At 35.4% G+C, this 26764-nt stretch overlaps 1 protein-coding gene across 1 annotated transcript in view; it reads right to left on the bottom strand.

The window, feature by feature from the left end:
• Positions 1-26764, bottom strand: part of ROCK1 (Rho associated coiled-coil containing protein kinase 1) — a 92252-nt gene that overhangs the window by 34889 nt on the left and 30599 nt on the right. The window contains exons 3-19 of the mRNA XM_026122794.2: positions 22961-23061; positions 21998-22135; positions 20863-21038; positions 17847-17931; positions 16454-16598; positions 15981-16119; positions 14632-14723; positions 14240-14399; positions 11590-11656; positions 7347-7435; positions 5971-6019; positions 5253-5388; positions 4795-4886; positions 4420-4666; positions 2409-2515; positions 1067-1217; positions 146-306 (exon numbers count right to left, since the gene is read on the bottom strand). Of these exons, the coding sequence (XP_025978579.1) occupies positions 146-306; positions 1067-1217; positions 2409-2515; positions 4420-4666; positions 4795-4886; positions 5253-5388; positions 5971-6019; positions 7347-7435; positions 11590-11656; positions 14240-14399; positions 14632-14723; positions 15981-16119; positions 16454-16598; positions 17847-17931; positions 20863-21038; positions 21998-22135; positions 22961-23061 (2135 nt within the window). The remainder of the gene's footprint in view (positions 1-145; positions 307-1066; positions 1218-2408; positions 2516-4419; positions 4667-4794; positions 4887-5252; positions 5389-5970; positions 6020-7346; positions 7436-11589; positions 11657-14239; positions 14400-14631; positions 14724-15980; positions 16120-16453; positions 16599-17846; positions 17932-20862; positions 21039-21997; positions 22136-22960; positions 23062-26764) is intronic.

Consider the following 26764-nt stretch of genomic DNA (forward strand, 5'->3'; position numbering starts at 1 on the left):
GCCAATTACTGTCTTCAGTTATACTGAGAAGTATATTATACGCAGATTTCAGTGTATGTGAATTTAACAACTCTAATTTTCAAAGCAACTATCATTTCATATTTTCTTTATACAGAACATTGTCAGTGATGAACATTTTGCTTACTTCATCTTCCAGTCTCTCCTTTTGCTCAAGAAGGTGTTCCAGTTTCTGCTGAGATTGCTTCAGGTCGAAGTCCAGCATGGAACACTGTTTTTCAGCCTGAACTATTTGATTTTCTGCCTTTTCTCTTGCTGCCCTTTCTTCCTTCACTTTTTTTTCCATTTCTAAATAAGATTTAAAAAAAAAACAAAGAAAATGTAGCATCTACAAGAATGTCTTCCTAAACACAGTCTTAAATACCCTAACACTTTCCAGACACTTTTGTTCAGCTATTTATGTTCTTCTGCTGCCAGATGAATTGATTACTGAGCAAAAACTTTCTGGTATTGTTGCAACAAGCACTTAAACAGAACTATTAATTCTGATCTGAATTCAAAACACTGGAATACTATCATGACAACTGAAAGATAAATAGTGGAAAAAAGATACACATTCTTGAAATAATCATTATGAAGTATTATAGGCAAAGCCTGATTTCCATGAATGGATAATAGAGGGAAAGAAAAGAAGTGCAAGAATTCATATTAGCTTTGTAAAAAACACATGCAAGTACCGATGACCTCCACAAAGAAAACTCGATTTATTCAACAGAGATATCATGGCACATCTTTGATTCATGGGTATCTGTCTATAGAGGAAATTTCACTGCTTGAGACAAGTTGCTGCCCCGCCCCCTTAGGTTCTCTACTGATTTCAGACAAATCTATATGTACACTGCCTAACACCACTATTTTTAATGCAGTTATATGAGAAGGAATATAATCCAAGACTTCTGTCTTGGTAACACACTCTTTCAATTCCATTTAGCATTTGCCAGAGCTTAAAAGATTCAATAGAATTTTAGAAACCAAGGCAAGTTTAGGTATTGTAACTATTGTAACTATGCATTTATATCAGAATCTGAAACTTTCAAGAAACACTTACCACACATGGCAACTGATTTTGCCTCCTCTATTGACTGATGTTTGTCAGTTAACCGAGCTTTAGTCACTTTGTGTTCATTTACCTCCTGTTCTAACCGGTCTTGCAATGATTTGAGTTTGTAGTTCAAATCTATCTCTAAATTATTTTTTTCCTAAGAATAAGAAAAAATATTACAAGGTTTCAATAACATTTCCAAAATACCTGAGGGAACCACATTTCCTTTTCTTTCTTTTTTTAGTGTTCATTTTTTGTTACAAAGAAATTATCAATGTTATTTTCAATGTTTAGATATAAAGGTAACAGATAAAACCTGCGTTCAAAGTTCAATAGTCTTTTATTCAGTAGTCTATAAATACATATGAAAACAGAAACTTCTTGTTCTGAATAAATTGCAGGATGTGCTATTATATAAAGACCATCTCTGTAGTTTTTTCTCATCAGTGGTCACTTACATTGGAAATGTCAACTATGCATGCCATGGACAGCACTAGAGCACAGAGGAAAGGAACAGAACACAGAAGCCTAGAAGAAAGGATTTTTATCTCATTTTCATTCGTGTTGCCTGCACGCAGTTCAGTTACTTCATCACTGGCAGTCCCAACTATCAATAGTAACTCATAAAGCAAGCACAGCATGAGTTTTGATGGACAGGGGCTTGCCTTTGGATCACTGCTTCACATTACTCCAAATGAGAAAGACACTGCTTGCATCTTCCCTCATGGGAAAACATCTCTCTGGTTCACTTTGGATGGCCCAAATAGCACAGCAAAGCTTTACCTGACCTCAAAACATAAGATTAACTATGTAGCCTGTTTAGAAAAATGGTGCAGGATTTCCTTCTAAGCTTCTTTGCTTGTTTCTCTGTCCTGGTGAGGTCAGAGATGTTAGGGGAACACACTTCTGTCACTCTTCAGGAAAGAAGGAACAAAATTCAAACGGCTCAGCTCAAAGGTTGATCAAATGGTTTGGCTGACTAAACCAAATTAAAATCCCAGTAAGACTGGAAACTTAAATTTCAGGCTTTAAAAAAAACTTAGATTCAAAGATTCTCAGCAGGCAAGTCTCTGTAGTGGCAGTTAGGCAAGCAGAAGAAAAATAACTGGCTACTGGCAGAAGAGCTGGATCCTTGAGTCAGTGGCAATGAAAGACAGACATGAATTTTGCCCCCGAAGCTACAAGCAAGAACTATCTGAGTACTTTTGAGACCTATTGTCCCGATGGGATCTTAAATTAGTTAGCCCTGTCTAGTTCATTGTTTTAAGCACACACTGACGAGAGCAAGAACATATGACTCACATCAATAAATAGTAGCTGAAAATCTGATGAGAATATTTTACCATACCTTTTCTGAATGATTAAGCATATCTTGTGCTTGTTTTCTTTCTGCTTCCACTCTTTCAAGATTATTTTTAAGGTTTTTTACCTCTTCTTGTAAAGTTGTAATCCGAACTGCCATAAAAAAAAAATCATTGAATATTATTTAGTAGACTTAGATCAATAGTTTTTGCAATATTTATTTCTTTTATTTATTTATTTATATTTTATTTTATTAATCTTTTATTTCTGGGCCCCTAAAATATTTCCACCTTAAAAGGTTTTACATATGTGAAGGCTGTACATTGTAAAGGAAAATAATCTTCTCAGCCATCCTTCATGCACACCATTAGAAACAGTCCACAGAAAACAAAATCACATGCAGACTGAGTATTTGCCTCCTATCAATCCTAAAAGTGATATGCAAAATTTCTTTAATTAATGCAAGTTTTACTTTGGCATGCAGTAAACATTTTTTCTGATATTAATTCCACTAACATTGTGGTATATGTATATAAGTCACATAACACCGAGAGTCAATCTTAAATAAATCTACAGGTGCAAATGCAATATATATTCCCATAACTGTGACTTAAGTGCTCTTCCATGGATAGAAGAACTATTTTTCCCCTCACGCTCTTTCACGGCACCCTATGTGGTATTTTTCTAATTGGAAGTTTATACTAAATACTAAGTAATATTATATATTTCTAGACTGAAGAATTTGCATTAGTTCCTTCAAAATAAGTAAACACACACAAAAATATTTTGAATTACTTTATATTACACTGAATACCTTAGATACAATATATACACAGTAAGATGCAAAAATGTACCTATCATAATTCTCAAATACATCTGTTTATAGTGCACCATGCTTAGATTAATTTTAAATATGAAAAGACATCCTAGCAATACCTAAGAGACTACATGAGATAGAAAAAAAGAAAGTCTTCTAGAATTTTGTATTTTTCTTATTCATTTAAAATGTGCTTTTAAAATCAGCTGTATGTGTGTTTAAACTATATAAAGGTATTTGGATATACACCAGCAAAGTATCTTACCCTACACACTTCAGAAAAAGATTTCTTTTCTGTGGGCAAAAGTGCACAAAGTGCACAGAGGAGTCTTCTCATGCCACTTTGTACCTCCTGCTTGCAATTATTCACAAACTTGCCCAAACTGCATTCAGTGATTCTAGAGGAACTTCACAGTCATTCAACTGAAATTGATTTACTATATTTGAAGCATAGTAAACAGGCAACTTGATTCTCGGTAGTTCTTACCTCATGCTAGAGAATATGAAGTTTACCTTAGAAAACAAAACAAAAACCCAAAACTCTCAACACCTCTTCTCAGCCTATACAAGTAAGCAAAAGACTGTGCCTCACAGAAAATGATTTTTAGTACTGCAGACAGATATTTTAAATTTGCAAGTTAAGAGACATGATTGATTAGCATATGTATAGTTATGAATTAATATATCTATATAGTTTCTGGTATGAAGAATTGGAAGTAAAAGTGATAAAAAGTTCCAAGCATCTCTAAAAAGGGGAGTTACAAGAGTTTGCAGATCTTATGATGCTTTTCATCTTGTTCATAAAAGTAATGTAGAAGCATCATAAAGAAATAAAAAAAATACTGTTTAACAATAAAGTAGCTTTCTCCACAAATGAAAGAGGAAGAAAGGCAGAGTACCTCAGCTTGGCTGCTGCACCATAGCAATAAGAAACAGTGTTGTCTCTTCTGTAACACTGTGCCACTTTTTTCTATTTTTATACCATTGGTCTCAGGCTTTTAGTCAGGGCAGCCCCATAGACTTAAAATAGGTGGTTTCCCACAGCTTGCTCTTTGATACTCTCCTTCCCAAGGGCCACTCAGACACAATTAGGAAGCTAAATCTAATCTTCAGGAATTGTTTTAGTGAATCACACTCAGTTTGCAGGTTGGCTTTCCTGACTTTATGCAACTGTACTTTTGCAATTTAAATAGAGTTATTACAACTTTTTTTGATAAAAGTATAAATACAGAAGGATTACCCTGTTGCTCTCCAATCATTTCAGACCCATGACTTCTGTCCCTTCGTTCTGATTCCAAAGCTGCTTGCAGCTGATAATAGTCTTTCTCCACCTGCAGTTTTGTGCTTTCTAGAACTCTGCATCTTTCCTGCAGTTCTCTGTTCAGTGATTCTACATGACTTAATGACTTGCTCAGTTCTGTGTTACCCTTTCTCAGTCTTGCTGCTGTATCTGATTCTGTCCTTAGCAAATCATTGGCTTCTTCTAGCTGTTGAAATAAAACAGACAAGATTCTCAAATATAAAAACTATCAGGACCAATTTTGTTATATCTGAATGCTCAATAATGCTTTTCAAATCTAAGAAATAACAAAGACAATGAAAAGAAATAACATACTTGTTTCTGTAATTGTGTTATCTTCTCATTTGAAATTTGTGAATGTTGGCTAATTTTTTTCAGGTCCTCTATCTGATCTTTTAGCGTGGATGCTAAAGAGAAATTACAGTATTAATAATGCAGATCAAAACACACACATATTTAAATAGAAGCTCCTAGTATATAATAGGTTTTCTGTTGGACTCCCCTCACTTTTTTTTTTTTTTTTTAATTTTCTAGGTCAAATTCTATGCCTGTAGAATAACAATACACTCATTGTAGAGAACAGAATTTGACAATAAGATAAAAATATTTTGAGTTTTAACAAGAAGGTAAGATATTGAAAATTTTTCATGTGTTGATTATTTTAAAAGGTCCCTTCTAAAGTTGTGTAGCATTTAAGATGCTAAAATAGTGAATTATTCCTAAAATCACATCATACACCTCATGAGTTCAAACATTTGGAAAACATGGCATACCTTCATTTTCCATATTCCGTCTTTTTTCATTCTCTTGTTCAATTTTTCTTTGGTAGTCATTTATCTTATGTTGTAATACCATTTTTTCCTTCTCAATCTGAGACACTGCTGTTTCTAAGTTCTTTCTTTGATTTCCCTAAAATTAAAAGCATTGGCATTTTCTATTTACATTTTAAAGAATGATCCCTAAACCAGTATCAATGCAACTAGCTCTAACAAGAAAACTGTTGCCCATTTTCAGTGGATGAGTTCCTGGCTCCCTTGAAAACAGCTGCGGAAAAGATGGCTTTTAAAACTTCTACATGACAAATTTACAAAACTCCTAGAAAAGTTATAGTTAGCACGATTATATATAAATATTAAACTGTTTATTAACAGACAGCATGGAAACTCAATAGAAAATTATCTGTACATTAATTTTTAGAATCTAATTTTGATAAACTCCACACAAACTCCAATAAGCAAGACTAAGCAAAACATTTAGCACAGAAAACGGAAGTCAAGTCACTGTGACTTCTAGAAACAAAACAATGTTTCTGAAAATGTTTACCAACAAAAAATACACATCTCCTGATGTTAAATTTTGAAATGTGGTAGCTTGGTCTTAACTACAAATTGAGAACAATTTTTTAAGTCACAGAACAAACGTCTTGAATTATGAGAGTACTATCTATATGCTTTACTCACATAGGAAGACTTCAATGAGAAAAAAAGTTACCTCTTCATCCAGTTCTTTCATTATCTTGTCCAGCTTTATGTTTGAAGTTCTAAAAATAACAAATCATTTAGTAATGTATGAGAAGGATACATTATACATGACTAGTGTTTTACTAGTTAAATAATTTGGGACCATTACTAAAATGAACATCCACATTTTAGCTAATGCTATTTTATTACGAACATTTTAAATTTGAGAAAACCATCAATCGTTGGAAATAGTTTATAAAATACATTATTAAATATTCATCAACTTCACTACAGATTATATACACAAAACTTTAGGTGTCATATTTTGTCCCTAAATCTGCAAGTGTAAGAATAACATATGTATACATATCATTAAGATTAGGATACCCTGGTGAACTGTTATTTTCCAATGGTCTACAAAAATTTCATTTAGTTGTGAACTTCCCAAGTATCTAAAATGGTTCATTCATAGTAGACAGCTCCTTAACTAAGGATATTTTATTTAAAAGTCTCTCTGTTGAAGCAATGTAACTGTGCATAGTAAAATCTCCCCAAAGCAGTTTGATCCAGTTGACTGCCATAACACTGATAGCAGACCATCGTGTTTTTGTAGCTACCAAACCATCTTCAAAGAGACAATAACAAAAAGGACTCGGACAATGTTACCTGGGCAGTACAATAAGTAGTAGTTACAGAAATATATCCAATTTACTAACTCTACAGTATAGAGCATGACAAATCAAAGGAGACGTTACTGTCCTTTGACATCATCTTCAATATTACTTCAGCAAAACAGTTACTGAAGGGGAATTCAGGCTGTATGAATACGAGTAAAAATGCCATGATTATCAGAAAAGAAGACTCTGAACTGTTTGTTCATAAGTGTGGGTGCAAGAAATAGGTAACAATTTTTCAGGTACATACTTCTTCAACATGGTAGAACAAAGAATTTAAAAAGTATTGTTCTTATGTATTAGTCACAGAGAAAAAACACAGATTTCCAACAAGTACTATGTATCTACAAATCAGAAAATGTCAATTTTAATATTTCAAAATATGCAGTACATGCAATATTTCACAGTTTTCAAAAATAAGCATGTCCATTGTGTACCTCAGCCCAGTAAAATGTCTGAATCAGAGCCATCAGGTAAACTCAGATGGTTAAGTATTCAGAAAGAAAATGTGTGTTACACAGATGCCAAAGAAAACAAAGAATATTCGTCATACTATACACAAGAAAACCATTCAAATATTGTTTTAGGATGATTTAAACTTGTGCCTAGAACTGCCTTGGAGGACTACAGTATAATTCTTTAATATTATTCAGGTAATCCATAAAGCAGTAATACTGAGCTGAAGTGTTAGATGTATTCAGATTATGTAAACAATTAAAGTTCAAAGTCTCACCTGCACTTTTGCTCCATTTCATCTTTCAACTGCATTTCATTATGTAGTTGTTCTTCCAACTCATAGATCATCTTCTGCATATTTTCCAGCTTTAAATATATATTTGTACATGAAAGAACATACTTTAAATTTATGAACTACAAAAAAGTATTTTCAGAATACCCAGTGCAGCTATCACAATCTACTCACTTATATCTAAAAACTATGTTCTTAGCATGTTAAAATGTGATATTCCCCCCAAAATATTCTAAAAGTTAGTTAATTACAAGAAAGAACTTTAATATTATGTAAATATATAATATGAACCCACATAAAATTTTACAGTCATGAATACTTCCATTGAAATTCATGGGGCTAAGCTAAGTCCTCCTCATTTTGAGTGTTTTCAGAATCAGATGTAGGAAATTACTTCACAGATATAATAAAATATTTTTATTAGCCTCAAAATTTCTCTTTTTCTAGCATGAACAACCACATACATTTTACAACGAATCTCCAAGCTCTCAACTAGTCCAGGTAGCAAAACCAGGCCTGTCAGTAATTATTAGTGGGAGGAAAGGGCTCTTAGTATCCATTTAGTCTGAGATTTTTTTTTACAGATAGTACTGTACTAAGCTTTGAAAATAGTAACAAGTTTCAGATGTTCATACAGAATGCTACTGCACAGTATTTATTGTTGTTTGCCAGTAAGATAAATTCAGAAATTCATTCTTTTCACGCAGTCTCAAAATATCTATCTTTCACTGGATCTCTGGGCACAATAATCCCACTCTGTAACATCAGCAAAATCCTCAATTAACAACAAGATGGTGTCAACTTTAAGGAAGCTCATTAAGTCAAGCTTCTGTTGGTTCACTCATTAAAACTTTCTGGCTCCTCTTGTCAGGATTTCAGCCTTATTTACTTTCCCACATCTCCTTCAACATTCCTGCAACTGCACAGAGGAGAATCACAGTCCTAACCTAGATTCTCTGCAAAGCAACATATTCAAGTAGTTCTGACATTTTCTGTCTTGTTGCTTGTTCCAGTTTAAAAACTCTGACAATTGCCTGATTTCTTTTGCACAATCATCCCAGAAAAAGCAGCAACAGAACAGTTCTTCTTTTGTCTGTCTCTTCCTTTCCTTCTTTTCCTACAAAATGCACCTAGAAAAACTAGAACTGCACACTAGGATAATGAAAAGGAGAAAAACTACGCTTGCCTCCATTCTTTCTTGATAGAAACGGTGATTATGTTCTCAACAAGGACTGTTTTCTGTTCAGTTCTAACTAAGATCTCGTGTTTGGAGAAGTATTAAAGCATGCTTTATCCATATTAAATTAGGAAGCTGTATGTGAGATTTTTTTGCCTACATCCAGGCAGGCATTTTTCTTACTTCCTACACTTTAAATCATTTCTCTTCTCCTATCCAGTAGGAAAAAACATGGAGCACTCAGATGCCCTCAAGAACAGGAGATCCTTTGTCATTTCCTTTCTTTTATTTTAGTCTCTTAAGCTGCTCAGAAGTATTCAGAGGACAAACAGAGACATGGTGGTTGTGGACTAACTAAAAGAAACTTACAGATTTTATATATTCACCACTTTGTATTCTATATATTTACTACTATGCATTCTATATATTTACTATCACAAGGCTTTGCAAGAGGAAGGAAATACTATACTTCTGCTTAGCACTAACAAAACAGCTCTGGTAAACTAATTACTGGTGTGACACACAACACCATTTAGAAGAGACAATGGTTGTAGTCAAAAACCACAGAGATGGGCTCTGAATCAAAACTTTGAGGATAAGGAAAGGAGAACCAGTACATAAAACATTTCGTCTGCAGGAACCACTAAGAAATAAAGCAAGACTGTTTAAAGGCTAGCTCTCACTTTACTAATAAAAGACCACAGATAATGCGCAAAAATGAAGGAGCAGGAAGTTGTTTCTACATAATTGCTCTTCCATTTCTTGGTTGCTCATTTCATAGCCCTCCCAGACAGGCTGTGTAAAGGAACTAAATGAGAGGGATAAGGAACAGGTCCATAATGACATCTGGCAATGGAGGTATTTCTGTACTTACTCCTGCCAGCCTGGACCTCCATTGCGTCCTCTTGCTTCTTTCTGTCTCTGGCAGCTTTTACAGTACTATACCCCAAGGGGCTTATGTCAACATGCTGCGCGGTCAAATTACATTAGTACCAGAACACAGGCTTCCAGAGAAGTTTGTGCACAATCTGATCTCAATAGCTTAAAAAATACCCCAAGAAAATCCTGTGTTACAATTAACAGTCAGTATTAAAACATCCCTTTATATTTTACTCTGTTTCCATTCGGGGTGGTGGGAGAGGGAACATGGAAAAGCCTGCCTATAGCAGAGGACTCAGCAACAACAAAAGCTCATCTGAAACTGTCATACATTTTTACCACTAGGACTTAGTGTGTCTGGTTCTGCATCCTGAACAATGGAAAAAAAAAAGAAGATCCACTGCAGAAGAATCTGTGAATCTCCTCCTTCTTAGTATCTGCACTGCTTACAGGAGTTTATGGTAGGCCTAAATCAAAGTAAATAATCAGATCTTCAAACAGGTTTGAAATTCAGTTAAAGGATATTGAATTCCATTTTTGTCCAACTTTATGGCCCAATTCTGTGAAGTTTTACACACTTGCAAAACCCAATGAATTTCTTGGAAATTTCTGGCACTCATGTCCTCCCAGAAGACACTCAGTATCATGCAGAATTGCAGACAGCCTAAGCTAGTATCTTGTGTTATATTTCCACAACTAATTAATTGCTAACCATGTGTCAACATTACCGTTTTCATTGCAGCATGTAATGAAAGAAAAACAGCTGAGAAAGAAGCATGGGGTAAAAATACCCTGTACAAAAGACTTAACATTTATTTATATCTCTCTATATCACCCATATCCTTTCAGAGCTTCACCTCCCAAATTAATTAAAATCACAGGACATTTGAATACACCTGACAATACAGACGGCCTCTTGAGGTATTTTTTTAACTACATGAAGGTGCCTATATCCTGCTAATTTTGCCAAATCTGTTTTGCAGTTCTCTTCAAAGTCTACCAAAGGCCAACACACGGCTTTAAGTACCCACAAATATTTGAAATTCTGGCCTGATGTTTTTTAAAGGCTGATGAGTTTAAAAAAAAATTGATGGAAGACATCAACATAAATAAATTTCAGTTCAGTTTAATGCTTAATGAATTCAGTTAACCCAATAAAATACATAACTTATTCCCCTACCCTCTACACATTATATATGGGCAATACCATGTACCATTAAAACCTTTATATTACAAGTTTTTATAAAAGAGAACAGGTATTGATATCTGCTTGTCTTCTACTCTAAAGGGAAAACAATAGAACAAAATAGTAACAGGGTAAATCGCAGTCAAAGTTAAAAAGATTTCTTCTAGAGCTAATTATCAATTATTTTGCCATTTTTGTTTTCTACTGGGAAGAATGCCAATTTGTTAAATACCAACCCATTCTATAGGAATAGGTTAATTTACATCAAAACTTATAGAGAATCCAAGCAGACCTTGTTTCCCTCATCTCCATTTACTTTCCTGGTAACCTGACTGCCAAGAAGCTTGGGAAGCAGTAACTGAAAGAGTTCCTGAACATCCCTGGGAGCTTGCTAGGTGAACTGCTATATAAATGCAGTGCCCCAATTCCCAGTAGCCTGTGGAGCTCGCTGGGAAGGGAGTAAGATACCCAAGTCTGGGCTCTTATATTTGAGAAAGAGCAGAACTCCTGCTTTGCTAGTCCTTCTACCGCTCCCTCTTAGCTCATGGGAACGCCAGCTCCAGTGTTATACTGGTGGGTCACTGGAAAGTCCAAGCTTTCTGTCAGACTTATGTCCAGACTCCCTTGGTTGTCACAAAGCTGTGGTACAGCTGGGATACACATCACTGTAAAAACACTGCACGAACACTGATATTTCTAAAAGTAAAAAACCTGAATTTCAGTTCAATAAAAAAAAGAAGCAGTTCCAGCTTATTTTATCCCAGTTGGGGAAAACTAACTTCAAAGTGTTATGAAGAACTCAACCCTGCTTTTTCAATCAGCTTTAATAGGCATGCCATACTAAACAGTTAAAAATTAATGTATCAATTTTCCATATTCCAAAACACTGAAACAATTTGAAACATTTAGAACTCAAACATTTGATACTCATATACCCAACAGACTCTTTGCTAAAATCTAACAAAACTTAAATCAGTTAGACATACCACACTTTTATCCACGTTGGAGCCTGTTCTGTTATCATTGGAATTTTCTGCAGACACAGCTAAATACCTGTAACAATATATAAAAAGTTATTTTAAGAGTTGTTTAAAAGCAAGGTTGTGAAAGACAGAATATAATCAAACTAAAAAAAGAAGCCCCAGATTTTCTGCTCCAAATGTGGATAACCAAATTCAGATTTTTCATCTCTGTATTTATTATACTTTAAGATTCAAGCATATGTAGTTGAAAAACCCACATAATCTATTGTACAATTTGTCTTTAAGTGTAAAGGAGAGAGCTGCAATAGAAGCCCTCTAGAAAAAAAGGTTTCTGCCAAGTACTAATACAACTACTTTTCTTTTTTTAATAGCTATTAAAAAAAAGTTTTGCTTTCCATGGTTACAACACTCTCATTGGCTCTTATTCCACAAATATTTACTCAGGCACTTATGCAGCAAGTAGTACCAATTAAGCAAGCCCTGCAGAGACTGTGTGTGGAACTTCCCACCAAGTTACTGAGAGCTTCACACACAAGGAGTTTGCCCTGAAGCCAGTATTCTTATTTTATGTAACAGTGTTTTCTAAAATAACAAGAATTTCTAACTTTTATTTATCATGATTCTGAAAGTCAGATAAAGAAATACAAGTGATTATCTTAAAATTCCTTCAGTACTTGATGTGACAGTCTTGGCCTGATAACTGTCCCAGAGAGATGTAAAAGGTCTAACTGCAGCAGATTATGCAAGGGAGAACTCTCCGATACATGAACTGAGGAAGGTGGGCACATCCCCTTTTCTGTTACACAAGAATATCTTCATATATACAAAAACTTCTCCAATAGATCAAGAAGGGTAAGATCAAAGACAACTCAAAAGCAAAGGTCAAATGAAAGGTCTCAAGACTGCTTACATACAACCAAATGACAAAGAGGAAATGTGACAACTCCCTACAGAAAAGGGTTTGACAGCCCCAAGTACAGAAGCCAGCATCTCTTGCACACAAGGGCTGTTGAGCAGAGAGAACGCGATGTTTCAACAGGCATGACACCAGGGAAGATAGAGTAGGAACAAACTACAAAGCTCAACCAGGACCCAGAAGAGACCACAGAGCCACACAGCAAACAGGGCTGTGAACTGCTCTCAGCTACAGTTCCAAAATCTGTTTCGGGATGGATCCAGAGAGCACGCCTGAGCAAATAAAGCCAAGCTGGAGCTGCCTCCTTTGTTGTAAGTGAAGCTCCATAATGAACAACCATATTTCCTAGTTCATGATCAAATTTTAGAAATAATTTTATACTAAAAGATTGTTTCACTGCATTTAAGGACAAAAGTCTCACCATTTTCCTAGTCCCCCATTGCCTTAAACTCTCCAAGCATATATTAAGTGGATAAAATCTAAGGAGAGTGGAGGGCAAATATACAACTTTGTCTTTTTTTCCCTACACTTAAACTGTTTTCACTATATAAAGAGAATAAAAATTAGGATTACAAGTTTAGAAAGTTTGAATGGTCATTTCAGACTTTCCAAGACTATCACATCAGCAGATTACTATGGGATTAAAATCAGTTCTAGGACAGCACTCTAGTTCTAATAACTCTACAAAGTAACAATAGTATTAAGTAGAAGACTTCTTTAGTGACAGTAAAGCATAGCCTTTTAGTGCTGTAAATTCCCTGTACTGTCCCCCAAGAAGGAAGAGGCTAAGAGAAGAAATTGTTATTAACAAGCCTCAATATGCTACTTCACTTTCTTGATAATATTTTCCAAAATCTTCTCACACTCCTGCAACGCAAAATTTAGGATGTTTTATTATAGACTAAAATCAGAAAAGTTGGGAAATTCCTGGACTGATGAACTTACACAAACTGTCTACAAAGCTTGCAAGTCCTTCTACTCCTTAATAAGCAAAAAATAAAAACAAAAAATCCAACCTTTTGCATAGATGGAAAGAATTTCACCACAGGCTTGGAAAAGCATTTCCTCTTCCATCCAAGGATGGATAACAGATTTATTTCCTTTAAGACTCTCCTATCCTTAAATCTCTTATAAGATTTAGCTCCTATTAAGCCTGACAGACATCCAGCATGATTAAAAGCAGCTTTCAAAGTAAGAAAAAGTTATCAAGATTTTTGAATGTACATAGTACCTACGTAGTGAATAATGACTGTTTAAGTATGAAAGAATATAATTTTAACTGATGTCACTTAAAGTCTTCTAAGCAGCAGTGAAAATTTGAAAGCATCACAATCTCACTTTGCAGCTGATGAGTATTTTGGAAAAAAAATTATGAAGCAGATAACAGGCAAGTAGAAAATACCTTATTGTTTCTAGTAAGCCAGAGAGAAGTTAAGAGAAGGTTTAATTTATCACATGCCTACAAACTGACATAAAACAGCGAAGCCTCATATACAGCTCAGGGACAGTGGCTCGTAGTGACATTAAGCTGTATTTCTTAATGTCTGCAACTCTCTGGTTCAAGTCCATACATATACACTTCATTGCTCTGTAGGCAGCTCTGCCTAATAGTGGCATAGTGTATTTTTCTTGATCAGTTGCCACAGCACCACCATATAACATTGGTAGCTCAGAACAGAGTCAGAAAGAGTCTTGATGAGAATATATTGTTAGTTTGCTCTCTCTCTCTGTACATACCGACGGTTGCTGTAATACGTAAATCCTACAAAAGGCAGCTGGTTTCCCACAAATGCTTTTGGTATGGGGAATGTTTCTTCCTCTCCTTTGTCTTCTTCCAAATCATCAAAGTTACTAGTGTCAATGTCACTACTTAAGTCAGGCACAACTGGTGCTACGGCTAGAAAAAGAAGAAAACGATTATATGATAATAATATCACCTAAGTGAGATAACCATGAGTTTTTGAGAATTTCTTTGTGGTATCTAGGAAATCTTTTTCCTTAGTACAGCACAATTAAAACACGAAATTTGAAAGAGTGTCTTCCATTAAAAAGAAAAAAAGTCAGTCCTTTTGCTAACGTGATACTTAAGTGAGCCAGATCAATACTTCTGAAGAAAGCATGATACTTACTGTCTCTGAGAGTTTCCCAAGCCCATTGATCATTTTTGAAGAAGAGGTGCCGTTTAATTTCTTCTACACCATTTCGTCCTAGCCTCACTTCCCTGCAAAGAGTTTTTGCTTTCAGTGTAGCATGGAAGATTACATAAATCATTCTCAAGCAAATAAAGACTCATTCTAAGGCATATCTAAGAAGGCAAAAAAAAATTCTCTCTCAAACTAAGGTAAGAGATAGTCTTCTGACGTTTTCATATGACTATAACTATAGCAGCTCAGCAGGTACGTTTTGTAATATAATCTGGTTTTAAGCCTCGTCTCTAAGATGTGCTGCTGCTACTGTTGCCCCCATCACAGTCTGGTTACACAGCTGCCAAGAAGCAGCTAGATTCCACTCTTTCTAGGAGTTCATGCTGTTCTTAGACTCCCATGTAGGCCAGCAGAGGCAATAGCCTCCCCCCCGCCTCTCGGCAGCACCAGGTCTCAAGTAAAGGTTATGTCTACATTAATAAGTAGAATGATACAAAGAAGTGCATTCACGGAGTGAAACAGCTGGTGCTGAACATCTCCCTAACACCCACATTTCAGATGGGTTTCCTTTGGACTGATTCTACTCTGATCTTGTGGACTAATACCCACGAGCAGCTGGAGTGCATTAGGGGCACTCCTGAAATGCACCTCTTGCTTTAGTTTCATCTAAATGAATCCATTTTGCATGCCCCTTACAACACCCTGCAACACAGACCAAAGTAACTATAAGTGTTACTAAGGCGTAGTGATTCTTATTCAAACTAAAAATTTAGGGTAGATGCTCCCATAGTAGCAGCATCTCCCTTCCTCCACCATACATGAGACTGCCAACAGAGCAGCAGCAAACATCAGTGAGTTCCTCCCAACTGCTGGGACTGGACAGGACAAAACTGATGCTACCACCTGTCCAGCTGTCAGCAACATCAGTTAGTAACTCTTTTAGATCAGACAAAACACTACTTCAGGTTAAACAAAGGAACTTAAAGACTTTGACAGAAGCTTTTAAAAATGCTTGACTCACAAGTTAAAATAGCCTTCCTATTCTTTAAGGATCCATTAGCATCTTGCTTGCACTGTTGTAGATAAAAGAAGAATAAAGCCCAATTCCTACAAAAAAAATACTCAACCGATGCAAATGCATTCACACCTAACCATGGTAGCACCTAAATGGGAACAGCATTCACTGCATTCATGCTAAGACAATGGCATTCCACTGCTCTTCAGTGGTTTAGAAACCCACATACACACAACGAAAAACAAGTGTGTTCTTTTCACATGAGAAGAAATTCTCCTAACAAAGGTTTATTTCATTTTGAATAAATTTTAAATCTTACCTATCAGTTAGAAAGGCACAAATAAGGTTTTTCGCCTCTTTAGAGATCTCGTTATCATCAGGGAAAGTAAGGGAGTTCTTATGATTCATAATTTTACTGTATGTTCCAACCAAAGAATCTGCATAAAAAGGTGTATCACCTGAAAAAGCAGAGTGCAAAAATTAAAAAGCAAGGCATCAGAAGTGTCAAATCTACGGATTTGATTTATAAAAGTATTTCAATTACATAAGCACCATACGTAAGCAATTGTTAATAAGTAAATAAGAGGCAAACACAAATGTTTGAGAGCTGTGCCAGAATATTACTGAAACATATATTTAATGTCTCTGAAACTATAAATATTTTGCAAATACCATGATCAGTACCAAGCTTACGTTGGAAAAATAATAAATGAAGCACTTAAAAACAACAGTGATATTTTAACATCAAGTCTAGGAAGTACTGCAGTCAGTTTTGATGATCCCATTACTCACCTACAAGCATCTCATACAAAAAGACTCCAACTGACCACCAGTCACATTCCCGTCCATAGTAACCATCTCCGCCCTGGGACTTCAATACTTCGGGAGAGATATAGTCCGGTGTTCCCACAGCTGTATCACATCGTACCATACCTTCCTACAAAGAGAGGGAAAACAGCCAGGCACAAATATAAGGGCCAAAACTGCAAGCCATTTCAAGAGTTTACACAGCCTAAGCAACACCTCTGTTCTTAAACAAATGTTCTTTAAGTTCTCCTGCTCATGTCAGTGTAAATGTTGCATATACTGACAGGAGTATCACATTTTTAGATGTACAACAAACAGGGAAAGCAGGTCCGCTGGCATATGGGTGCTCTAGAATACTGAAACTGCAATCAGCACCACAAGGCGTTTTCCAGTATTCAGACAATTTTGCAATAATCCTATGCTATTTCTAGAAATATATCAGTAGAAAAATGTACATAAGCTAAATACATAAAACTAAGTAATTATAACAAATTAAAATCCAGTCTTGCATATACAACAAATCCAGAATGCACCTAAACTAAGCTCCTATTCTGAGAATTTTCTTTCCCAGAGAGAAACTTTTCTCTTTTGAAAGACTAGAGGAGCCTAAGACCAATCTCTTGCATCTGAAGCTAGCTTTATTCAGTACAGCACAAAATGTAAAGTGTTGTTGACACAAGTTTACTTCTGCAACAGTAATATACAGCAAAGTTTCATCGTACGGATTTTTCTTTTTTTTTTTTTTTTTTTGGCATTTACAGATTAAGCATTAGGGTAATACTTTTCTGTGTATCAAAATACCTCATTGTTAAAAACAAAATCAGTCAAGGATTAATCTGTAATAAGTTTGAAACAAAGCCAAACTGTGTGTCAGATATTCCACTGAAATGGACTGGTTGTGACTTGAGGCAATTGCTTGAATTTGCATGTGTAACTTGCAGTTGGTTTTCATTGGTGCCTTTTGTTTATGGCAAAGCAGCTACACAGTCTCATTTATTCAGAGCTCCTGGAGTATGTTAGGAGGTCACGATGTATGTACTACACAGAATCTATTAAGCACCACCTTTGTCAGGTCATTCTCCTAGTGTATAGGTGCACGCTGACACAAACCAATCAGAGTTTCATGTAGGGAACAGCAATGTTTTACAGTACTTGAAATGTTGTTCTAGATTTTTTTTTTTTTTGTGACCTTGGGGATATATTTTTAAGAATAATTTCATAACATTCTTTAACCTGCTTACTTCAGGTTTGCATCTTCATGCATAAAGAATAGTAGTGAGAACAGATTGGAAGCTTGGACTCTTCTCATCTGGCTGAAAGGTTTTCAGTAGATTTTATATTCACAAACAGAAAAGCAAGTTTACAAATATATGACTACCTTGTTCATCTTCATACAAGTACCAAAATCTGCTAGTTTTAAATGACCAGCTTTATCTAGCAGCATATTATCAGGCTTCACATCTCTGAAAGGAAGAAAAATATGTGTGTAATAGTTGATAAATAAATTTAACTTACGAAAACAATAAAAGTCAACTATTTTTCAGCTTTGACAAAGCAAGGAGAAAACAACATGAAAACACAACCATTTCCTGCATTTTGACCTGCTGTCTCAAAGTATCATGTCCAACAAGGACTGCTGAACTGCCACATTTAAAAGAAAAGAGGATAATACGGATGTGGGAATAGAGTCTCTTCAAGCAAACAGATTTAACAGGCCTACCTAAAATCATTGACCGGTTCAAGTCGCTCTCCACTAGGATCCAGTTAACTAAGATCAACTACAGAAAAAAATCCTTTCTAGTTCTGAGTTAGCCACCTCAAACAGACCTTGAAAACATAGCTCTTTCTCTGTACCACTTCTATTTTAAGGGAACAAATGTATGCCGTTTTCAGAAGTATACTAGTATGAACAAATACTGTGGCTCCAAAAGTAGTATCTTCTTATGCCCTTTTCCACAAAGCAGTTCTGTTACAGAAAAGAAGCTTTCATAAACTGTTCAAGTTCAGCAAATAAAATATTATTAAATACACTGTAGGAGAAAAATAGTAAGAAACCTAAGGTGAATTTCAGGAGAAAGTACATTTCCTTGAAGAGAACTTCTGGTCATAACTTGTAAAATGAAGATTTAGCATTACCTCACCTCAATGAGTACAGTGGAAATATGCTAATATACTCATAGAAAAATTTTAGTTGGGAGGGATTTCTGGAAGACATCTGGTCCAATTGCCTGCTCAAAGCAGGGCTAACTTGGAAGTCAGATCCAACTTCAAAGTTACATCAGGTTGCTCAGGGTCATAGACAGTCACATTTTGAATTTCTCCAAGCATGGAGATTCCACCACCTCTCCAGGCCTCTCTTCCATTGTCTGACCACCCTCATAGCAAAAAAATGTTTACTAATATATTTCTTTTCTGCAAACTGCATCCACTGCATCTTGTCCCTGCGCTGTGCAACTCCAAATCTGACTCCACTTTCTCTATAAACTATTAGGCAGCTGAAGATTGGTGCATTCTGTCTCACCAGAAGGCTGTTCAGTTTGTAAATGCAGACATGACACAGTGCTGACCCCACTACTGAACCCTGAGGAAATGCTAGTAACTGGCTGTCAGCTGGAGTTTGTACTGAGCACAACCCTTTGAGCCAAGTTTTCCACTCAAGCTGCGGTCCACTAGTCCATCTCTCTCCAATCTGACGACATCAAAAGCTTTGCTAAAGTCAAGATAAACAACATTCACTGCTTTCCCCTCATCAGTAGGGCCAGTCATCTCATCACAGAGAGCAATCAGGTCAGTCAGGCATGCTTTGCCCTTGGAAAATCCAGACTGGCTGTTCCCAATCACCTTCCTGTCCTTGGAAATCATTTCCTGAGATTTTACTCCACAGTATTCCCAAAGACTTTGGTTAGGCTGATCACCCTGCAGTTTCTCGGATCCTCCCCTCTTTGCCCTTCCTTGGGCAAGACAGGTAAGACATTCTTGGGGCAAGACGTTTGCCTCTTACCAGTCATCAGGAACCTCCTCTGAGTGCCAAAGTCTCCCAGTGACATCAGCCAACTCCCTCAGGACCTTCAGTTTATTCCACATGGTCCCATGCACGTGTATATGTCCAGTTTGCAAATGCAGGACCTAACTTGATCTTCCTCCACTTGGCTAATCCTTCACTTGCTTTGACTCTGCCAGTAGGCACAGGGACCCAGGAGGTCTGAAAGCAAACCTTGTAAATGAAGACTGAGGCAAAGGCAGGACCCCAGCCTTCTCCGTGTCTTTTGTCACGAGGCCCCTGCTCCATTGAGCAGTGGGCCCACATCTTCATCAGTTTCCATTCATTCTACAAATTTGGATAGACCAACTTCAGCTGCAAACAAATTCCAAAAAGCTCCTCGTGTCAAAGTCATCTAAAATGTTAGGAAAGAACCCACAGTGCTGCTGGCAACTTCTAGCACCTCCTTTCTAAAGCCTGCAATACACATGTACAAATGATTCAGCTAGATAATTTATCTATTAGATTTAGCACAGCAACACTATTAATGCTACTCCAGATCCTACTCAACTGATGGATTAATACGACTTTTTGTTTTGTTTCATACTTTTGCAAAAGCTTAGGTGTTAACACTGATCTTCTGGCAAAATCGCAAATTGAGAATTTATTTACTATGTCTTTCTGAAACTGCTCCTGCACTTTCAAGTTGAAAAAGATAAATTCTTCTGCTTCTAGTTAGTACAATCAAAAGCTAACATCAGATAAAAGTTCAAATATCAACCAGAGAACATCTCAGTTTATCCAACAAGTGATTACATTTCAGCTGAGGACAAGTACATAACACACAAACTGAGAGCTAAGTTTCCTACACTCTGTGCCTCTATTTTCCCTCTTGCCCTTTGTCTTCTTGTCCCTTTACAGGTAAATATGTGTCTAGATTTTCTTCATAATGTTCTCAGTTTCTTGTTTAATGGGTCACTGATACCAGTTGAGGCTTCAAATGCATTGCAGAGAGTTAATAATTCCAAATAGTGGGTATTATTGATATGTAATTCCCCAAACAGTTTTTTATAGTCAAGGGAAGTGAACGATTTGGGGGTCAAACTCTTCATTCCACTTTAGTTCTCACATCTTTTGGTAATGTGGTAAAATTCTATTATTTCTCAAACTGAGGAAGATCAGTCTGTTGAAAATCTTTTAATGAAGGTGCCACCTCAGACTGGCAATTTCATATGACAAGAAATTTTGAAGTTGTAAGACAGACTAATAATGAAATAATAATGAAGAAGTAACATCAGCAATTTTAAAACTACCTAAACAATTATTCAAGTCATTCTGACAGCACTGGGAATAAAACATCTCTAAGTAACAACACTTCTTTTGGGGAGGTTTTGTTTGTTTGTTTGTTCTTTACCTGTGTATAAAACCCATTGAGTGAATAGCATCTAATGCAAGAACAACTTCAGCAGTATAAAATCTTGCCCATTTCTCAGGAACATCATAGTTGCTCATTAAATTCACAAGGTCCCCACCAGGCATGTATTCCATCACCATGTAAAGGTAACGGTCATCTTGGAATGCATAAAATAACTGTTGAAACAAATAAACAAAGGACAAGTCACTGAATACTCCAGTTATCTTCGCTTAAAATCTTTAACCTTCTGCATGCTGGAAATCCAAGGAATTTCTGCACAAACTGATTTACAGAACAGAATTGCTGCCACTACTGCAGCAGCTTTGCATCATTCAGCATACGTCTTAAAAAAGAGTTCATGTCTAGAGCCTATTTCTACCAGATCTTTTGTTCCTTTACCTCATAATGGAAGGATTATGGCTCTGGCTATGGATTATGATTATTATTTATCGGGTGCAATAAAACTTGAGATCATTTCAGAGACTGCTCATCCACATAAGTGGACAAGATGCTTCCTCACTCCTTGGGATGCTAGTTGACCAATACGTTAATATAACACTACTGCACTGCAAACATCTGCCTGATTCTATCTGTGTTTCCACCAAATATTTATTATTCTATTGTGAATTCATTATTTGTCATTCATTGTTTAGAAGCTTAAATTTTAAAAAATTCAGTAAAAATATTTCCCTTACAGTTGTCAGTTCAACATCAGTAGTGGGAGCAGATTTAAATTTTGTAACTTAAACATTTTTTTAAAGTCATAAATATTCATAAGCTGTATCTTAAGCATATATTTCTGGTAGATTGAATGCCTCAAAGAATTACTATAGAGGAGGTTCACTAGTTTTAGCTTGTATCTGTTAAGATTTTTAATAATAAACAGAATACCTTATCTTGTAATTGTTAAGACAAAATACAGCTTGGAAGAAACTGCAATATCTGCTATTTGTTGTGTACAGCATTTCTAATGTTAATAATATATTTTCTATATATATATTATTAGTATAACCAAATAGGGAGTTTGAAAACCTAAAAATGAAACTGTGTAATTCGAAGTTACGACTTGATTTACATAGTGCTATGACGAAACAGTTCTGTAATGATAAGCTTTTTCAAAGGAGTATCACTATACCTGAACAACCCAGGGACTATTAGCAAAAGCCATAATATCCCTTTCTTCCCAGAAGAATGCAGAATCTGATCGTTTTATCATCTCAAATTTGCTCAAAAGTTTCATAGCATAGACTCTCCTTGAGGATTTATGCCTTACCTATGAAAACAAATTTGACATACAGAACACATTAGTTTCCCATATTAATATATGAATAATAGCATGTATATTATTTTCCTGCTTCACTCTATTTAACATGTTTTAAATATTCTTCATATTTTTTTATAAACAATGATATATTGTACATCTATAGAATTAGATTGCATTAGCTGACAATATATGCATTGCTCTTACAATACTTGCTAAAACCGTTCAACATAGAAGTCCATAGCTACAATATTCACTTTGTAATTTGTACGTATTTGTCTTAGAAAGGACAAATACTTGCACCTGTTAAATAATATAAATGTAAGCCTACGAACCTTTTCCAGAGATGATTACCAGACATGTATGCTTACTGCCATATTTCAAGTTTCTTCCACCAGTTCTCAATTTAGTAAAGCAGCACGAGCAAGCCTGGTTGCTAATTTGCTGCAAACACCACACATCTCTCAGAGAGAAATGTGTCCATGAAACTCTAGTATAAAGTCTCTAAAGCTGTAGAAATTCTTTTAGTCTTGAAGATTTGTTCAAGTTTCCACAAAAACAGTAGCAAAGACTGATTTTCTTGATTACAGTACAAGCAATACATATTCTGCTTTATTTTAACAGAAGAAACACAACTACAAAACAGAATGAGTATTTGTGCATATTGAGAGTACTGAAAGATGAGAGCCTCAAAAACATTTTTACAGGATAAAAAGAAAAAACCTCTGAGCTTGAAGCTATAAAAGACTTCATCTTTTAAATATTTTATTCAGAAATAGACATAAAAGCAAATACTACAAAAAAACATTCAAATGTACAAATAGAAACATAACTTACCAACTGAACCTCCCCAAATGCACCTCTACCAATCACCTTCACTACTTCATAATCTTCAGCTTTCATGCGCAGATCTCTCATTTTATTTACTGTGTCTTTATCTACATAAAAGAAAAACACATTTCATATATAATCCATTTAAATACATTCATCTTTCAACTTTTTGTAATTATTAGATGTGTTGTTTAAAGAGAGGACGCTCTTTTTAAACCACCTACTGCAAACCTCTCTGCAGAATGCATGAGCTCGTTCTCATTATCCTAGGAACCGAAACCTGACACTAACATACTACAAGAAGTCTACTGCACAATCAAATTATCAGAAATCTTTATTTGAGAAGTTCTCTAAAATAAATACCTGCAAAAAAAGCTACACAAAAATGTCACATCCAGAGTAATCTGCCTTGTAAACAGATGAGTATGAAAGATTGTATCTGGGTAAATATGCAACACATCTGAGAAAACAGCACGAAGTATACAGATGAAACACTTCAAAAAATTATTTAAAAAAAACCCTACACTTCCAGTATTCCGGACTTTTATTACTCCTAATACTGAAAAAAATAATTTTAATTTAAAACATGCAGTGGGAATCACTGTAATTATTTATATAAACCTGTCATTCTATAAACTATAATAATTTACAAACTCCCAGTGGACAGATACTCTAATTCCAAATTTGGTCATAGATTAAAACAGTCTATTTTAATCCATGTGGGTCAACACTGGCATGAGATTACATGGAAAAGCTTCATGTTTTAGCATTTCCAAAAGTAAGGAACAACTACTAGACCAGATATGCTTCTAATAAAATAAATTATACAACAGTAATTTTATCTTCAAAAATAGCTCTCTAGGCCCAAAAGCAAAGTTTATAAAGAAGTATAGGTAGGGGAAGAAAAGGGAGGAGAAATGCCGTTTTTGGAGTTTATATTTAAAAAACGATCTGGCAGACAACAGAAAATTACCATTAGAGTTCTACATACACTGGTCATTACCTACAAACAAAAGAAGCATACCCGAAAAGAAATCTCCGTATCAAAATGCACTATTCTAAAATAAAGACCTATGATTAAACATAATAAAGGTATGCCAGTAAAGCATATGGTTGCTAATAAAGCATATGGGTAAAACTCAGTAAGAGTTTATTATAGCTTACAGGAACTCAAAGATAGTTTTGTTTGAATAAATATTGTTACATTACTGCTTAATGTAAAGCCCTCCATTTACACAAGGCAGCATACCACTAGCTGACTAGTTCAATAAACTATACCCTAAGAGGCATTTGATTATGAATATAAACTCTGAAAAATTCTACACAAGGATCAAAATAGTCAGTAATTTTTTAAAAGCATACTTTAATAATGCATTGCCTTATTATTTGCCCTTTTTTGCAAAATGAAAATGGATCTACAATGGGGGCTGGGTAGGATCACATGGAGCTGAAATGCACCAGTCCCCATGAGAACAATTTTCTCCTTAACTTACTGCCCAACAGTCTCACAACAGCAAATCCACCAACTCTGAATGACAAATCTTTATGATAGTGCAGATGAAAGCTAGGCATAGTATGAAAAAGCCTGTGTTAAATGGTTTTCAATCACAAACCTCACCCACGGACAAAACAGTTAACCAAAGTTTCCTTCAGAAGGTTCTCAAGTCAAAAGGATTCCCAATACACAGTACAGATACGAAGTTAAAAAGGGTACCAGAACACAAGATTAAAAATAAACGACCTTAATGCCACGAAGAAAATAGCTCAAATAGTTCCAGGAACTTCAATAGTTTTAAAAGCACAGCACTATTGAACAACAAAATTTGGTCTATCATAGAGGCACCGACGATGCAGCGCAGCACTAAATTACTGCTAGTCAGCCTCACTATTCAATGACTACCACGTGCGCTTCCTTCCTAACTGCTCTCAGTTACTCCCCAAGCAAAAGTAATTTATTCCCTTCTCATGCCCACTTGCCTCATGCAGGAGGCACAACAGAGAATTTTACAAATTCTAAACTAAGGGAAATCTACTTTAAAAGCAATTTGAAGCTAAACATTTTTAAACGATGTACCCTGGGCTTGTAAGCATCTGCAAGTTGCAATTTACTGCTTGAGAGACATCTTTGTATATTCAGACACTTGGTAATAACAACTCCTTTGCAAATTTTACTACAAGATTCAAAGATCCGTTAATCAATGTTTATCAGGTTGCAACACATTTAAATAGGCAGTACCGTATCTGCCACTAACAGTGGAGGACACAGCCAGGTTACACTGTACAAGCAGGTGAGACAGCTCCCATGGCAGAAGATAGCATCTCCAACTTGGCCCGAAATTTGATTATAAGCTTTAGGAGACAGAAGCAGATATTTAAGGCTCCACAAACACAAAATGTAAGCCAGAATTTTTTTATTAGGGCCTGAGAGAAAATAAGAGGGGATAAGGACTGTCTGATTGGGCAATCATTAGTCTGTAAAATACAGTGAGCAGACTTCCAGAATAATGATACAAATTCTTTGGACAGCAACTACTGCAGAGGGGTATTTTTAAACAGTTTTCCATTAGAACTAAAGTAAACATGAAAATGTTCCTGTATGTCTTAGGTTACATAAAAAACAGCCCCTAAATTTTTTTTTAATCAGAAGTCTAAGACAAACTAGATTTCACTGTTACCTTTAAGGCCATTACTCACACAAACACTGCTTGCTTTCCTATTTCAGTAAACACAGCAAGATCCCTGTGCTAAAGGCTGTCAGAAGTGAAAGTTTGCTCTGTTGTATCTATCTTCACCTTCGTATTACTTCAGGTTACATCTTACACAGCATATCATTTTTACCGATAGAATATTCATTATTAATAGATTGTAAACACAAATTTTCCTTCCTTTCATTCATCTCCAAGTGCAAAAGTGAAGCTTTTCTAAGACCTAATTATTTCACTAATGATGAAAATTACATTCAATTTATCTGATGCAATGAATACTTCCTTTGCCTAATTCAACTTCTCTTTTCTCCAATAAAGTTTCACCACACCTTCTCTGTAAACAACTAAGTACACAAGATGTGCATGTAACAGGGTATGTAATTTCAAATATACCTTGAAATGTGAAAACTGAAACAGAATATCTGATCTTACCAGCAACCAGCTTTCATCAAAAATGAGCCATCAATTAAATACAGTGAATTCTTCTCCATTCCTTCTAGAGTAAACCCCATAAATTTAGTATCACAGCTAATTAGTTGGCCAAAGTAAACTATTTAAAAACAACTTGAAAAGAGAACAAAACCCACAAATTTCAACGAACTATTAAGACATAAATTAATTATTTAAATCCTAATTACTTCGTATTTGCCACAAAACTCACTTAATACAACACTGAACTAAGATGTTTAAACTTGTAAAAAACACTAATAACTTTGATTTAGTTTCAAGGCCTGCCTATTCAGTCTACAGAGATCAGCAAGTCCAGAATCAGCAAACGTCTGCCACGATTTCCAGAATTTATCAATTTGGGAGCCTGCAAAACTGGCTTAACTCTTTAATGCATTTTTTCAATATATGAATGTTATGGAACTATGACTATCAACAAAAAAAAAAATCAATTTTTTTCGTTAAGAAAACTATTGCAGAGGAGAATTTGTGGGAAATCTTACAGTAGAAGACTACACAGTAAAACAGTAAAAATAAAGTGACTTCCTTCTTAATTTTAAAAATAGTTCTGCTTAAAGGGTAAAGTTAACTTAAAGTTTATAAATTTTAAATTATTTCCAAAAGGCACAGAAGCCAGATTTAACAAGATGGCAAAACA

Source organism: Dromaius novaehollandiae, chromosome 2, assembly GCF_036370855.1.
Source record: "Dromaius novaehollandiae isolate bDroNov1 chromosome 2, bDroNov1.hap1, whole genome shotgun sequence".
In the NCBI taxonomy this organism is placed as follows: Eukaryota; Metazoa; Chordata; class Aves; order Casuariiformes; family Dromaiidae; genus Dromaius; species Dromaius novaehollandiae.